The sequence below is a fragment of the Poromitra crassiceps genome (assembly GCF_964638095.1).
Source record: "Poromitra crassiceps genome assembly, chromosome: 3".
NCBI classification, from domain to species: Eukaryota; Metazoa; Chordata; class Actinopteri; order Beryciformes; family Melamphaidae; genus Poromitra; species Poromitra crassiceps.
In genome coordinates this window covers 24,141,169-24,156,588 of record NC_139625.1, presented here as the reverse complement: position 1 = coordinate 24,156,588, position 15,420 = coordinate 24,141,169, and the positions used below count along the sequence as shown (strand labels likewise).

Sequence of the window (15,420 nt, the reverse complement as noted above, 5' to 3'; positions counted from 1 at the left end):
GGGGGGGGCAGGTCTCTGTGTGGGACCTCTCTCTAAGCTGTTGCCTCACAGCAAAAAGGTCCCGGGTTTGAACCCCGGTCCATCCCTCCCAGGTCCTTTCTGTGTGGAGTTTGCATGTTCTCCCCGTGTTTGTGTGGGTTTCCTCTGGGTGCTCCAGTTTCCTCCCACCATCAAAAGACATATATGTTAGGGTTAATACTCCTGTCAGTGCTCCTGACCAAGGCACTGGCAAAAGAACTGGAGTTGGTCCCCGGGCGCTGCACTGCGGCTGCCCACTGCTCCTAGTTCTAGGAAGGTTCCTAGTAGAGGATGGGTCAAATGCAGAGGATGAATTTCCCCATGGGGATGAATAAAGGATAACTTAACTTAACTTAAGACATGGGAGCTAAGCCGTCTGGCCTGAATAGCATGTGGATCATGTCCCATAGTATTAGAACTCTTGGAGCTGCTACAGAGAAAGGGGGAGATTTATGCCTTTGATGGAGGGATGCATGTGCGCGTTAATCTGTTGTCAGGCAAAAAAGCTTTTTAATCAATTGCTGACGATACATAATTAATGGGAGCGGCCGCTCCACTCAGGATTTAGCACAACAGACCTTCGATAAACAGGGTAGGTCTGCAGCAAACCTGTCAACTGTCTTTAAAAAATGGAGGTATTTAGCATGCTATTGAGCTTTTCTGGGGGAAATCCCATAGTAGAATGGGTATTTTTATAGCGTTGCATTCAGCTAATGTCTCCTTTTATGATATGACTGTTTTGTTGTTCTGCTTTTAATTAAAGATTCGAGATTCAAGATTAATTGTAATAGCCATAGTGAGTAATCATATTACAAATGAGGAATTTGACTTTGTGCAAGTATGCAGAGCAACGATCACATTAATAGCAGAAGATGGAGCAAACAGAAAACAATCTCTCAATTATGAATTATAAAGTGCAAATTAAAAGTCCTTTAAGTTACATCATGGGGGGGGGGGGGGGATAGTGTCCGTGGGATAATGTCCTTGAAAAATGTCCAGTAAAAGTCCTTGAAGTGATATAATGGGGGTGGGATAGTGTCTGTGAGATAATGTCGTTAGGAACCCAGTCGTTGCAGAGCTAGTTGAGTTGGATGTTAATTTTGTCCACGTTTGGCTGCACCTTGTCACTTTCCCAATATATGTCCTGTATATAGCCTCCTATACATTCTCATTTTAATTCTAAAGCACTTTGTATCTGCAGAAGATAAGTGCTAGAAATAAAGGTGAGTTGTTCAGGTTGTTGTTATTGCATTTTGAAGGTTGCCGGTTCAAATCCCCACACACACTGGGAAACTTTGGGTTGGGGAAGTGAATAAGTAACGCTGTGTTTTCCCTTGATAACGACTTCTTAGAGTAAAAGTTCCCTAAGCAGGACACTTAGCCCCCCAGCTGGTCTGCCCTCATTGTGTGAAGTGTGTGTAACTAAGAATACGGGCTGTGCTGAAAAAAGAAATGCACTATGCTTACTCTCAGTCGCAGCCTCCACAGAGCAGAGACAGAACCTGATTCATGTTTCAGGACAGAGGCAGGATGGCTTCCCCTGGTTTTGTGCCAGGGATTCCCTGTTGTGAAGCCTGCTGTTATATAGGTTATAAATAGGCCCAATATGTCAATATGGTGTATGGCTGAAGTTGGACAGGAGCAGCACAATGCCAAGGGCTTTATCTCGGCTCAAATGATAGTGAAATGCAGGCCTTATATGGGATGAATCAATCAGGGATATTGGACAACACGACAGCAGCAGTTCCTGCAAACCGCAGCCTCTGATGTGACCAGTGGGACCATCATGACAGGAGTGCAGGCCAGAAGCGTCATGCCCATTGAAACTGAGGGGGCAGTTGCCCCCTCAGATTTTTTGAAAAAAAGAAATGAAGGGGGAAGTAAAATTCATGCTGTTAGTTATTATAGGTATAGTTTGCATAGCAAGTTAGTTGGCTATATTTGTACTACCATGCAGCTAAAGTTAGCATTGTAATGTTAGCCAGAGCTGTTATGGCAGTGAGCTGTTTTTACCACTACCACCACTGTCACAGGTAAATCCATTTGATGTCTCCAGGTCAAGATGCAGTTTTTTTAAATAATTTGCATTGTGGATACTGGATATAGTCTTTTTATGTGAATAACATTTTGGGTGAAGCAAGATTGAGCTATTTCAAGAAAAGTGGCAGCAGTGTAGAAGCTAGTGTGGAAGTGACTAAGCTAATAACCATAAAAGCACAATCACCGAAATCTCTAAATAAATATACAGTATTTACCGTAATGAGAAAAGGAGCAAAATATTGATGGTTAAAACTTAATCATGATATCACAACACTCTAATCCCAATGATAATTTAAAATTAGATATTATAAATCTGGCCAACATTTTAGAAATAGCTAAATGGACGATTGATAGATAAATCAATCAATCATGAGTGGATTCAGCACACTTTATCTGGGCAGACTGATTGAATCATTGCAGATCTATTCAGACCTTAGGTCGCCACCAAAACTTTTCTGCTGGGGACCTTTGGTCGCTGCCGAATGTTTATCTCTAAATACATATACAGTATTTACCCTAATGAGAAAAGGAGCAAAATATTGATGGTTAAAACCGAATAATGATATCACAACACTCTAATCCCTCTAAACTCTAATAAAAAAATTATAATTTAAAATGAGATCTTCCTCTAAATCTGGCTTCAAATGGCAAACATTTTAGAAATAGCTAAATGGACTGATTCAATCATGAGTGGATTCAGCACACTTTATCTGGGCAGACTGATTGAATCATTGCAGATCTATTCAGACCTTCGGTCGCCACTGACATTTTTTAGCTGGGGACCTTTGGTCGCCACCGAATGTCGCCCCCTCAGAATTTTGGTTTGCATGACGCCCCTGGTGCAGGCTCTCTATGTGCACACACTCTATGGGCTGCAATTACGTTAGACCAGGGGTTCTCAGACCTTTTAGTTTTCACATGAAGGACCCCAAAACTGACCCAATTAGACCACAGACTGTGATAAGATTTTGTGCCAGCGGGTTCCCCATCTCATAAGATTTTTGCTTTATGTTTTAATACAGAAAGTGTATGAAATCCCATGACAAAATATTCTGTCATTGTGTTATTTTATGCATGGGTGGCTTTATAGTGAAAATAAATTATTCCCCTTTTTACTGGGGTCCCCCGACCCCACTTTGAGAACCACTGCGCTAGATGGCCCAAGCCCAAAAGTCAGAGCCCCTGAACTACACAGCCGATCGCCGCCTCCAGTGCGCAGGTCCGGCTGCTGGCTGGGGCTCCGCTGCAGCATCACGCCTCCTTCCTATGGAGCAGTGCGGTTATCCAAATGTACAGAGTCCACATGCACACATAGGATACAGTAGCGACTGTTCTTCTTGCTGAACCTTATCGCCTGTGTAAATTATGATAAAGCCGTGCTAAAGTAAGATAGAAAATGCATCCATCTGTTTAAATCGTGGCGGTTGAACTGCTCATTGCTCTAATTTACACTGCAAATGCCTAGAAATAGGAGTTGTGTGTAAAAAAAAAAACTTGCACAGCTCCCAAGCTGCCAGCAAACTGTTAAAGATCGTAGCCTACATAGGCAATAAACACCAAAGTCGTGATGATCATCATTATTATCAGCTTTAATGACTTAAGACTAGGCTACTACTACATCCCATGCATGTCGAAGTGCAGCTGGTTACAGTAGCGGGACTACATAATGTCCAGTGCGGGTTTTTACCTTCAGCTCGGGGTCTGTGAAGGATGCAGGCCGGCAGATCACAAATACTCTCCGCTGAGATGTTCCAGGATGCTGTTCTCCTCTCCCCGCCCGCTGCCGGCTTCTGCTCCACAGCCTCTCTTGCCTGGTCCAGGCTACAGCCGCCTCTCTGCTCTCCGATGTAAAAGGACACATTTGACTTCACTGCAGCAGCAGCAGCAGCGGCAGCACATGCTCAGACACACTCACGCAGCTCTTGCATCTTTTGGGTTAACCATTTGTGTGCCGCAGTGTAGCCTGTAAGCTGTAGGCAGGCTAGCCTAGGTAAACCCAGCCCCCACGTGACCTGCTCTCTCAGTTCCCAGTCACATACAGTGACTGAGAACAGGTCTGAGAGCAGGTCACGTGGGGGATGGGTTTACCCAGGCTATAGGCAGGCTACTGCCCAGGCTGCCAAACACTAGTAGGAGAAGACTGACTCAAACACTCGTTCCTCCTTCAGAAGGCCTCTGAGCAGGCTGTGAGAGATCATCAATATCTGTCTCACAGTCTCCCATCACTTCACTGGAGTTATTTGTCAATCATACAGTATTGATCCTCCAAAACAAAAACAAAAATGCACCTTAATCTTCCTATAGGGACTTGGAGAGTGTCTGTTAGACTACTCAATAGTGAAGATATAGAAACCTTATAGTTTATGCCATATTATCTCTATTATAGGCATATTTTAATATTTCTATTCTATATTTTCTGTTCCATCTGCTTAAAGTTTACAAGCACAAACAGTGTGACTATCCTACAGCTGACATAGCCTACTAGTCTGTACACATTCACATTCACAATCACAATCACACACACACACACACACACACACACACACACACACACGCACGCAAAGCCTTTCCCGGTATCATCAATCTATAGCCTGGGTCACACTCTGCCCTTCATTGACTGGTCTAAAGATAGACTGGACATGAAATACAGACAGTAGAAGCGAACACCATGACAGTTTGCTCTGTTCCTGGGACAGATTTGCAATTTTGGCACTATCTTTTGATTAGGAAATCTGAAAGTCAACACTTGGAAAGGCTATTTTTAAGCACAGATCTATTCATCGATCCATCTATTTATCAATTGGGTACTTATAGTGGTTTAGTCTAGTTTATTGTAGTGGGTATAGGCCTACAGAATCCTGGATCAGCTCTGACTTAAGTGGCCAGGTTAGCCTACATCAATTGGACATGTAGCAGCATAGGTTTCTAACCAACAAGCTGAAGAAGCACTCGTCCAGCGGCTGTCTAACCTCTGTGAGATCTCTAACCAATCATGGTCAAGTGCTGAATCATTCTGGGTGATTTAATTTCTTCAGCTGAATCAGTGTCTGGGCACGCTTCCTGTTTTTACCAGCTTTTGCTGAGGCTATTGCCTTCAGTTCTCCCTGTGGCTGCTATCGGGGAATTCTCACTTTTGAAATTATAGTCGAAAGTTGTAGAGAATGTCTGTTGTGATCATAGTTTCACGCTTTTCTAGTGGGTATACTGCATATACCTGCGTATCACGTAGACTACACCACTGGCTACTTCCTTACTTAATTCCGCAGCAGCTGCATGGCCTCACCTGCCCTATTGGCGCGCGCAACGTCTCCCTCAGTCTCTCGTGTGTGTCACTGATGACATCAGTGATGTAACAATGCCTATGTATGACATCATCAGTGATGTTATGACATCATTGATGACATAGGTAATTAGGGCAATCACCCAATTAAAAAATCAGGTCCTGTCAGGTCACCGGCACGGGTGTTCTTTACACCCCCTGAAAGTTTCAGCCGATCACACATAAAACGGCATAGCTGTGGCTGGCACAAAAATTGAAACAGAGATTGCCCACATTGCCAAATGTATAGACAGATAGATATGTATGCTGAGAGACAGGGGAACTCAGCATCACATTAACTCATTGCTCAGCTATTATTCCTTAAACAAAATCATATCATAAAATGTGGACATGTGTATATCAGTTCTGAACACCATTTTGTTCCTCATAGCTTTCCAGATGTTTTGTGCAATTCCCAAACTTTCCAAAACCTGGAAATGTCCCATCCCGCCCTCCCCCCGGACTTTCCCAGTCTCTCAGACCAACTTTGAACTGGCACCAGCACCAGCTTCCAGGTGGTGGAGAGTATCAGAGCTTTGCAGTAACCTTGTTTATTGCAACTATAGCCTTCCGGAGGGATGAATATTTTAGGAGTCTGTAATGGTGTGAACCATTGAGAATATCTAGTGTCAAAGGTGCCATCCACTCCATTCTAATTATAGGCACTTTGTGTGAGAATGCAGTCAGGATGGCCGTTAGAGGTGTGGTCAGGCGAGGAGCAAACTCATAAAGCATATCTATATCCTTGTCATAAACCACATTGACATATATGAACTTCCCCTCAAGTGTTTTCTCACAGAAACCACTTCCTCTAGCCAACAGTGGTGCGCAAAACTCAGAGCTGTGCTGGCTGCTATCATCCACTGTATATACTTCATAATCCACTTTACTACAAACAAGTGTTTAGTTAAGTGATTAATATCAGTTCAATAACAGCTGAGTAAATGTAATGTGGTTGGGACCATTAGTCCCTTCCTGTAAACTGATTCCTGAACTGATCCCAGTATCCTCCTTTGAACTGGACTTTCTCCCAGTACCCAGAGATGGGCGAAAATACATCATAAAGTATTTTGATACAAATTACAAATACTTGCTCAAAAAATGTATCACAATACAAATACAAAATACTCATCTGAAAAATGTATTTGAGATACAAATACGTATTTTGAAAATACATAAAAATACATTTTATAAAAACTGATAAAGAGCTGCAACAATTAGTCAATCCATCAATTCATTGCTAAATATTACATTAATTGCCTATTTTGATAATCTGTTCATCATTTTGAGCCATTTCTGTAAAGAAAATGTCCTAATTCTCTGATTCCAGCTTATCAAATGTGAAATTTTCTGGTTTCCTTAGATGGTAAATCATCTCTTAGTCCTCTGTGACAGTATTCTCCTTTGTGTACTAGGGTTGGCAGCACCATGGACGATGGCATCGACCATCGTCGATGGGCCGACCCCCATCGACCTCTGACACTTCTACATCGGACCATCGTGATTATCTGTTTGAATTAAAAATGTGGCAGATTTAATAATAAAAAAGGCTATCTCCACTCAACCGCGACACACGGGGGACGCACAGGCGGCATTAAACAAGCGGCAAAGCGTACCTTATCCCCAGTTCAGAGAAGTGGTAAGGCGGAGAGGAAGATAAGATAAGCAGAAGTCGGTTGTGTTGTGAAAATGTTAAGAAAGAAGAAACTTCACGTTCTTTCCTGTTTGCAACCCAATGTGAGTAATGTTACAAGTCTTCAACTGTGAATTCAACTCGCCTGTTTCCAGGAACTCTCTCCTTTACATACTGTGTAGGCTGCCTGATGCTGTGTTTCTATCCCTCCTTAGGGTAACCCAATGTTAGGTTCAAAACTGAGCCCACACAAATCTAACGTTAGCCACCACTAATTCTGCCCCTTTTCTGCCAGCTAGTTAAATTAAACACACACACGTTGTTGGTCACGATCTGTAACGTTAACGTTTGATTGTTTTGCGCCTTTCAATATTGCTGGTAGTGATAGCCTACTGTTTGAATTGCCTGGCTCTGTGTAGTAGTAGCCTATCCAAGCCCACTGGTCTCTCATGACATGTAGAGCTCAGCTGTCCTGTTGTCCATCGCGATGTTTCACTGTGGAACCATCGCAATGGTTATTTAGGTGACATCGCACAACCCTATTGTGTACCCTAACACATTACAGTTCTTTCATTTCAGTTTTAGCTGTTTTTCAGCACAGCTAATTTCTCCCTCACTTCAGCTGTTAATCACCTTCTGTGAGGGCTTTTGACTTACAGGCAGCATTTCTACATGTTAACCTCAAGCTTTGGAACTTTGACCATGTTAGCCCTAGATATCTGACATCATAACGGTATCCCTGGAGACAGGGGCGTCATGCAAACCAAAATTCTGAGGGGGCGACATTCGGTGGCGACCAAAGGTCCCCAGCTAAAAAATGTCAGTGGCGACCGAAGGTCTGAATAGATCTGCAATGATTCAATCAGTCTGCCCAGATAAAGTGTGCTGAATCCACTCATGATTGAATCAGTCCATTTAGCTATTTCTAAAATGTTTGCCATTTGAAGCCAGATTTAGAGGAAGATCTCATTTTAAATTATAATTTTTTTATTAGAGTTTAGAGGGATTAGAGTGTTGTGATATCATTATTCGGTTTTAACCATCAATATTTTGCTCCTTTTCTCATTAGGGTAAATACTGTATATGTATTTAGAGATAAACATTCGGCAGCGACCAAAGGTCCCCAGCAGAAAAGTTTTGGTGGCGACCTAAGGTCTGAATAGATCTGCAATGATTCAATCAGTCTGCCCAGATAAAGTGTGCTGAATCCACTCATGATTGATTGATTTATCTATCAATCGTCCATTTAGCTATTTCTAAAATGTTGGCCAGATTTATAATATCTCATTTTAAATTATCATTGGGATTAGAGTGTTGTGATATCACGATTAAGTTTTAACCATCAATATTTTGCTCCTTTTCTCATTACGGTAAATACTGTATATTTATTTAGAGATTTCGGTGATTGTGCTTTTATGGTTATTAGCTTAGTCACTTCCACACTAGCTTCTACACTGCTGCCACTTTTCTTGAAATAGCTCAATCTTGCTTCACCCAAAATGTTATTCACATAAAAGGACTATATCCAGTATCCACAATGCAAATTATTTAAAAAAACTGCATCTTGACCTGGAGACATCAAATGGATTTACCTGTGACAGTGGTGGTAGTGGTAAAAACAGCTCACTGCCATAACAGCTCTGGCTAACATTACAATGCTAACTTTAGCTGCATGGTAGTACAAATATAGCCAACTAACTTGCTATGCAAACTATACCTATAATAACTAACAGCATGAATTTTACTTCCCCCTTCATTTCTTTTTTTCAAAAAATCTGAGGGGGCAACTGCCCCCTCAGTTTCAATGGGCATGACGCTTCTGCCTGGAGATGATGCGCCATGGCTGCAGTTATGGAAATCGCTGGCTCCACGGGCTCCCAAAATCATGAATGACAGACAGACACCGCCCACCCACCTTGGTGCCATCGTGCAAATGTGCGCCATCGGCTCATACTACATCAGAGTTGCTCGAGTGACATCACTGATGACATCACAACTGCCTGAGTAACATCACAGTTGAGCAATCAGTGGCTCGAGTGACATCACTGATGACTTCACAATCATGACCCACACTGCTGCCACACACACTGCCACCCACTTTGCCAATTTTAATTAAGAAGATAATTAGTTATGTCTTGATACATACAATATGATACACAGGTTTGAATATGCAGTAAACCATTTCATTTGCAGATAGGCCAGTGCATGCAATATCTAATCATCAATTTATATTAGTAATTTAACTCTGGGGGAATTTCCACCAACACAAGGCTTCATACTAGACGAAGAAGTGATGTGAAGTCTGACTCAAGACCCACCCTACTCTGCCTCTGATTTGTCGTTGAGTTTGTTCAAAGCGTACCTTATCCCCAGTTCAGAGAAGTGGTAAGGCGGAGAGGAAGATAAGATAAGCAGAAGTCGGTTGTGTTGTGAAAATGTTAAGAAAGAAGAAACTTCACGTTCTTTCCTGTTTGCAACCCAATGTGAGTAATGTTACAAGTCTTCAACTGTGAATTCAACTCGCCTGTTTCCAGGAACTCTCTCCATTACATACTGTGTAGGCTGCCTGATGCTGTGTTTCTATAGTAGAAGTGACATTAAAGAAAAAACTATTTTATGTATTTAAAATACACAAAATACAAGGTCTGAAAGTATCTTGATACAAATGACATCTTATTTTTCTCGGTCCAGCCAAATACAAATTACAAAATACACAAATGTATTTTAAATACATGTATTTAAAATACTGCCCATCTCTGCCAGTACCAGACTGGGGAAAACGGCATACTCCTACTGTAGTACTATAGTTCCTACATATTTGCAATTTTAGATTTCCATACTTGAACATGCATGTTAACAAGGCCATGTAAGTTTTAAAAGCTTTTCTTCACACAAATATCACAATGTGAAATGATGTTGAAGAGACATCTACATAACATGTGAAGTCACACGTATTATGTCCAATTTCAAAAGTTTTCAGGATCTGGAAATGAGCCAATTCAATTGACAGACTTGCATTGGGAATGCTCAAAACATATGTGGCTTATGTTTTCATCTTAGTCATCATGTTTATCCATTTTTATCCTTCAAAATAAGTTCACCAGTATTTAGAAACTACAAATAAGAAAGAAGTCAACATTCCTGTGAGGATAGGAGAAGTATTACAAATAAAGACCTACGTGAGCTGTAGAAGGTGCAGGTTCTTCTTTTTTGGGAGGAACAGGTAGAGGAGGACTTGAGCCACACTGAGGATAACTGCAAGAGACAATGTGGACACCAGTGTCCAGTGACCATCGGTCACACTGGTGTCGCATTATAAGTTACGGTCAAAACGAAGGAAACCTGACTCCAGTGTCAGGTTCTCATGGTTTCTCTGACCCAGGTTAGACCAGTATCATCATTGCAGTCCTGTATAGGTCAATGGGAGTAGACGGAAGCATTGCTCGCATTTGGTTTCTTACCTGGGGCGACCCATTCTGAAAATGTACGCAATCACAGTACGACATGCAGTGGACAGAAGCATCCAGCCAAAATGACATCAACCTAATGGAATAATATGAAAACCCACATAACAACCTCATCCAGCCATTCTTTCTTGATTGGAAGTGGGGTTTTCCAAAAAGCCGATGTCCCCATCAACGAGGCATGAATGGTCACTCAGTGATGTGAAGATGGTAATGACGGTGGTAATGATGTTAGCTGTATGCCAAGACCATCTCGCTAACCAGATATCATCTCAATGGGGCATTAATGGGCGATATCGAGGTCCGTTCAACATGCCACTTTCTACGGGCCTTCATGAAGACAGAGGGCCCAGATTATCACTCCAAATCATTATGTCTGCAATTAGCATCGACCTCGCCCTACAGATGAGCGGATAGAAACACTGATAGAAACAAGCAGCCTGGGACATTACCATGAACAGTATAGGACCAGACTGATACAGTATATCGCTGCGGTGATATTCTCGGCCGATATTAGACTATTTTTGAAAGATTGTCACATTTACTTGTATATTAGAGGTGAGCAAACAATTGTTCTTTGAGCCAAGGGAACAGTTCTAAATACAATCCTAATATATTCTGTGTGTTGAGGTTTAGAACAGGATAGGTATGATGAAGAGCAGTGGCAAAACCTTAGTCTCTTAGAACAGACGAGTTGGCTTCCGCAATTTTCAAATGCTTCCACCATACCGTCTGTACTTCGTGGGGGAGAATCATGCACCAACCGGAATGGGAAGTAGAAAGGCGGGTTTTCCGCTCATTAGTCCAATCAGAATCCAATATGCCGCATTTTTCGTGGACACACGTGTCGTGATTGGTCGGATTCCGTCGAACTTCTTTCCTGTCTGAAGGTTTTTTTCCCAACTTCCTTGTGCATGTTCTGGGGGTGTAACGTACAGACTGTGTATAGCTGCATTCGCCGGATGTAGATGAGACAGTCTGTTTTAAGAGACTAGCAATACCTAAATAATAATTCGACAGACATGTCGGATATCAGCATTTTTCTTTCTTTCTCGCAAATATAAATTGACATCTTCACAGAGCCACTATGACTGATATATATGTTTATACCTGAGGTGCAAAAAGCAAAATTCTTAATCCGTTTTTCAGTTATTTTAAGACCTTTGCTTACAAAACATTTGTGTTTGTCTAAGTGAAATCTTTTGTTTTTGTAACATTGATCATTTTCAGGCAGCATTCTCACCCCTAAATTGATATAGAGCAGTTTAGAATGAAACATTTGAGTTGTTTTAAATAGACCCTGTATGCACACCTGTGTAATGAAAAAAGAAAGAGTACCAAGTTGGAAAGATGGCTGGACCAATTCGGTTCAATTCAGTTGACACCTTCACATCTCTGTCCACAGACACCACAAAGAGAGAGGAAATCAATTATCTTTTTTAATTACATTATCGAAGCATAGATGCAGTACTTGTGAAAAAGGTAGAAAAAACAGCAAGTCTTTCTCAATAAGTTAAACCTCTCTGGCCAAAGATCGGGGCCGGCTCACAAAACAGAAGAATCCCATAAAGCATTCAAAATCATAGAACAGAGGACAAGGAGTTACTCATGTCGCTGAAATGAAAGTGCGTCTCCTCGCGGAATTTAACTTGTTAAAAAACAAAAACAAAAAGAGAAAAACAAGTTGCAAGTGGCTTATGTTACAGTCCTTCCACCCTTTTCCACAGGGTTTTGCAAGCATTATTCACGAAACTTCATAAGTTTCATCGTTTGATCGACAATTAAACGAGAAGCTTCCGAGTTATAGTTGGTAAAAAAATTATAATAACAATAATAATAATTACAATAACAGTAATAACGAGAAATGTAAGTAATAAACACAGTCCTGTACAGTCAGGCTCGTCTTCTGATTGACCACAGCCAAACCCTGTTTCCAAAGACGACCGGTCGGTCTTCAACAGTCTGACAGACTCATGGCCGATGCCGTCGTCTCCTCTCCATCGAGCTTCCCTCAGCTGCCCTCGGCCATGTTTAGTGGAAATTGCCTTTCCATTGTGTGTCTTTCCATTGCAAGTCCCCCTCTGCTGCAAGAAAGACACGGAAAGGAGATTAGAAAAATAATGTTGCCAGAGGTAACCGTTTACACTACGGGTCAAAATGTTGGACCCACCTACTGTATATAATGTATTATGTTATTCATTACCTTGAACTAAAGCCATTTTGATCTAAAGACTTATTGTTAAATGTTTAAATGTGTTGCTTAGACAAATATGAATAGTGAAGTTGATGCCCATTTCTTTCCAAAGCCCTTTCCTTTCCATCAAGGCAAAGGGCAGCTACTTTAATTAAATAATCTGAAATATAAGACAGTTATATTGTCTTTACTATTATTGTGTGTATGTGCCAAACTTTTGAGACGTAGTGTATATGGGGTATTCTCATGTCTTTTCCCTGTCACCCTAAGCACAATTAAAAGAACAACACCCTCATAGTATACCTGCTGTATACTTAGTAATCCTATTGCTACATTCCTCAGCTATCACTATACAATTCATCTTTAGCATATTTCACAACATCAAAATAAACTTGATTCTATAGGATAACAGGGCTGGGTAACTAAAACTCATACTATTACCATTATGTTTAGTATCTTAATGTCAATTTTAAGGAATAAAATCGTGAAAAAAAAGCTTTTGCAAACCTAAGAGGCAGTCATAACGACAGATGTGTAAGAGATCAACAGTCCATAAGGATAGATAAAAAAATACTTGCACACTGTCTGCACTTGCACATCAAAAAATGAATTTATTGGGAGGCAATGATTCACCTGGCGTCAAACGGTTTTGAATGTATCAAAATTATTAACGGTCTATAAAGTCAATAGGCAATTTGCTCTCAAATTGACAGAGATGGGAGTGTCTCCTCCATTTATGCGTTATCATCACATTAAAAATGTACCATGCATCAGACATAACTTCCACAATTGACGGCAACATGCTAAAAAAAAGTATTATTATTTTTCAGATTTTCCCCCATTTTCTCCCCAATTATACTTGGCCAATTTATCCCCATGCTGCCCTATTGGCTGACCCGGTCGCTGCTCCACCCTCTGCCGATTTGGGGAGAGCCGAGACTAGCACCATGCTTCCTCCGACACATGCGCAGTAGCCAGCCGCTTCTTTTCACCTGACTGGGGGAGCTTCACCGGTAGGACGTAGCACGTGGGAGGATCACGCTATTCTCACCAGTTCCCTTCCACCCCGACTAGGCGCCCCGACCGACCAGAGGTGGCGATAGTGCAGCGACCAGGACACATACCCTCAATCCGGCTTCCCACCGTGGATACGGACCTGCGACCCTCGTGTTGGTAGGCAGGGACTGATGTGAGTTTAGGATGAAAAGCGCTTGAAAAGGGCAGAGGTCCCCAACTCCACGTTGTGTAAATGGACTAAAACTACAGAGACGCTCCGGTAATTATGACATCACCTCATGTTCCCCCATAACACTAATCCTGTCTGAACAGGGTTTACGAGCCAGATTAAAGGTAGGGAGAAGAAATCAACCTCACATGATCAGACTTTGTTGAGAAAACCACAACGGCACACACAAAATGTTGCACAGGAAATAACCTATTGTATAATGAATTGTGTTTTCTTTCAGCAAAGAAAGTGAAAAAAGTGAAGAAGAAAAATCACATGGAACTGGCATTGGATTTGAAGTATCTGAATTGACATCAGTGGTGAAAAATGTATGATTTACAGTACAGTGATACTAATACCGCATTCATGACAACTCGGACCGCCGTAAGTATCAACACGTAACCTTTCACGGAAATTTCACATATTGCTCTAATCAGAGTGAAACATAGATGACACAAACGCATATTAACGTTAACATTACATAATTGAGATGTCAAATGTTGTGTTAAAACATTAACAAACGTCTTTATAATAATTATGTGATTACCATTAATGATACAAGTCACCATTTTGATGTGGCTGTGATGTCAACTCGGACAAAGCGGAGCTCTGGATGATTTTATGTTTCCGTGATTGTGTTTATTTAAGCAATTAGGAGGTGATTCTACTCCCGGTGTATATCAAGCACTTCCATTACGTGTGACAGGCCAGAGCCTTTGAATGTGCAACATTCGCCCAAGTGACCAAAATCAAAATCAAAATGGAGAAGCAGGCAACTCCGTGGGAAAGAGAGAAACCTTTGGAGAAAAGTTATGACAAGCCAAGTGGAAAAGAATGAGAAGGGAAGAATCAGGATTTGTATTTTGCCATTTGCAGCCCTAGTTGAGCAGAAGTGTGCCTTACCTCACTGGGGTTGGTAATAGAGGTGGTTCCCATAGTGGTCAGTCCAGTTCATGTACCTCGTCCTGCATGGAGGGACGTCCCGCTTCGCTCATCCGTTTGGCCATGATGTCCCACTGCGGAGCCAGGACTTTGGATTTAGTGCCTGCAGATGGGGAACGGCACAAACAAAGGGTATTAGTTTGACTGACACACACACACACACACACACACACACACACACACACACACACACACACACACACACACACACACACACACACACACACACACACACACACACACACACACACACACACACACACACTCCACAGCCTCCTGCAGTCAGCAATCAGTCCCCCTGTCACTAATGGTTTTACCAAAACATGAAATCGTCTGCCCTCTGGTGGCACTATGAAGTACTACAGTAACATTGGATGTCATCAGGGCATGACACTTCAGCCCATTTCTGACAGCAAACTTTGTCTCTTGAGAAAAACTATTTGTACAAATCGGAGTAGTGTCTAATTAACAGAATGAAGTAAACGCGTATTGAGAAAAAGACTGTGCATAATAGCTTTAACACTCAAAACCCCCACGGTACACTCTCCTCTTCACTCCTCATAGCAGTGCAGCTCTGCTTGGCAC

General features: G+C 41.8%; 1 protein-coding gene across 1 annotated transcript in view; it reads right to left on the bottom strand.

Moving 5' to 3' along the window:
* Positions 1-11,932: 11,932 nt before the first annotated feature.
* mta1 (metastasis associated 1) overlaps positions 11,933-15,420 on the bottom strand; it is a gene marked incomplete at its 5' end in the record, with an annotated part of 30,885 nt that continues 27,397 nt past the window's right edge. The window contains 2 exons of the mRNA XM_083632956.1: positions 11,933-12,558; positions 14,797-14,938. Of these exons, the coding sequence (XP_083489082.1) occupies positions 14,835-14,938 (104 nt within the window). The 3' untranslated portion in view covers positions 11,933-12,558; positions 14,797-14,834. The remainder of the gene's footprint in view (positions 12,559-14,796; positions 14,939-15,420) is intronic.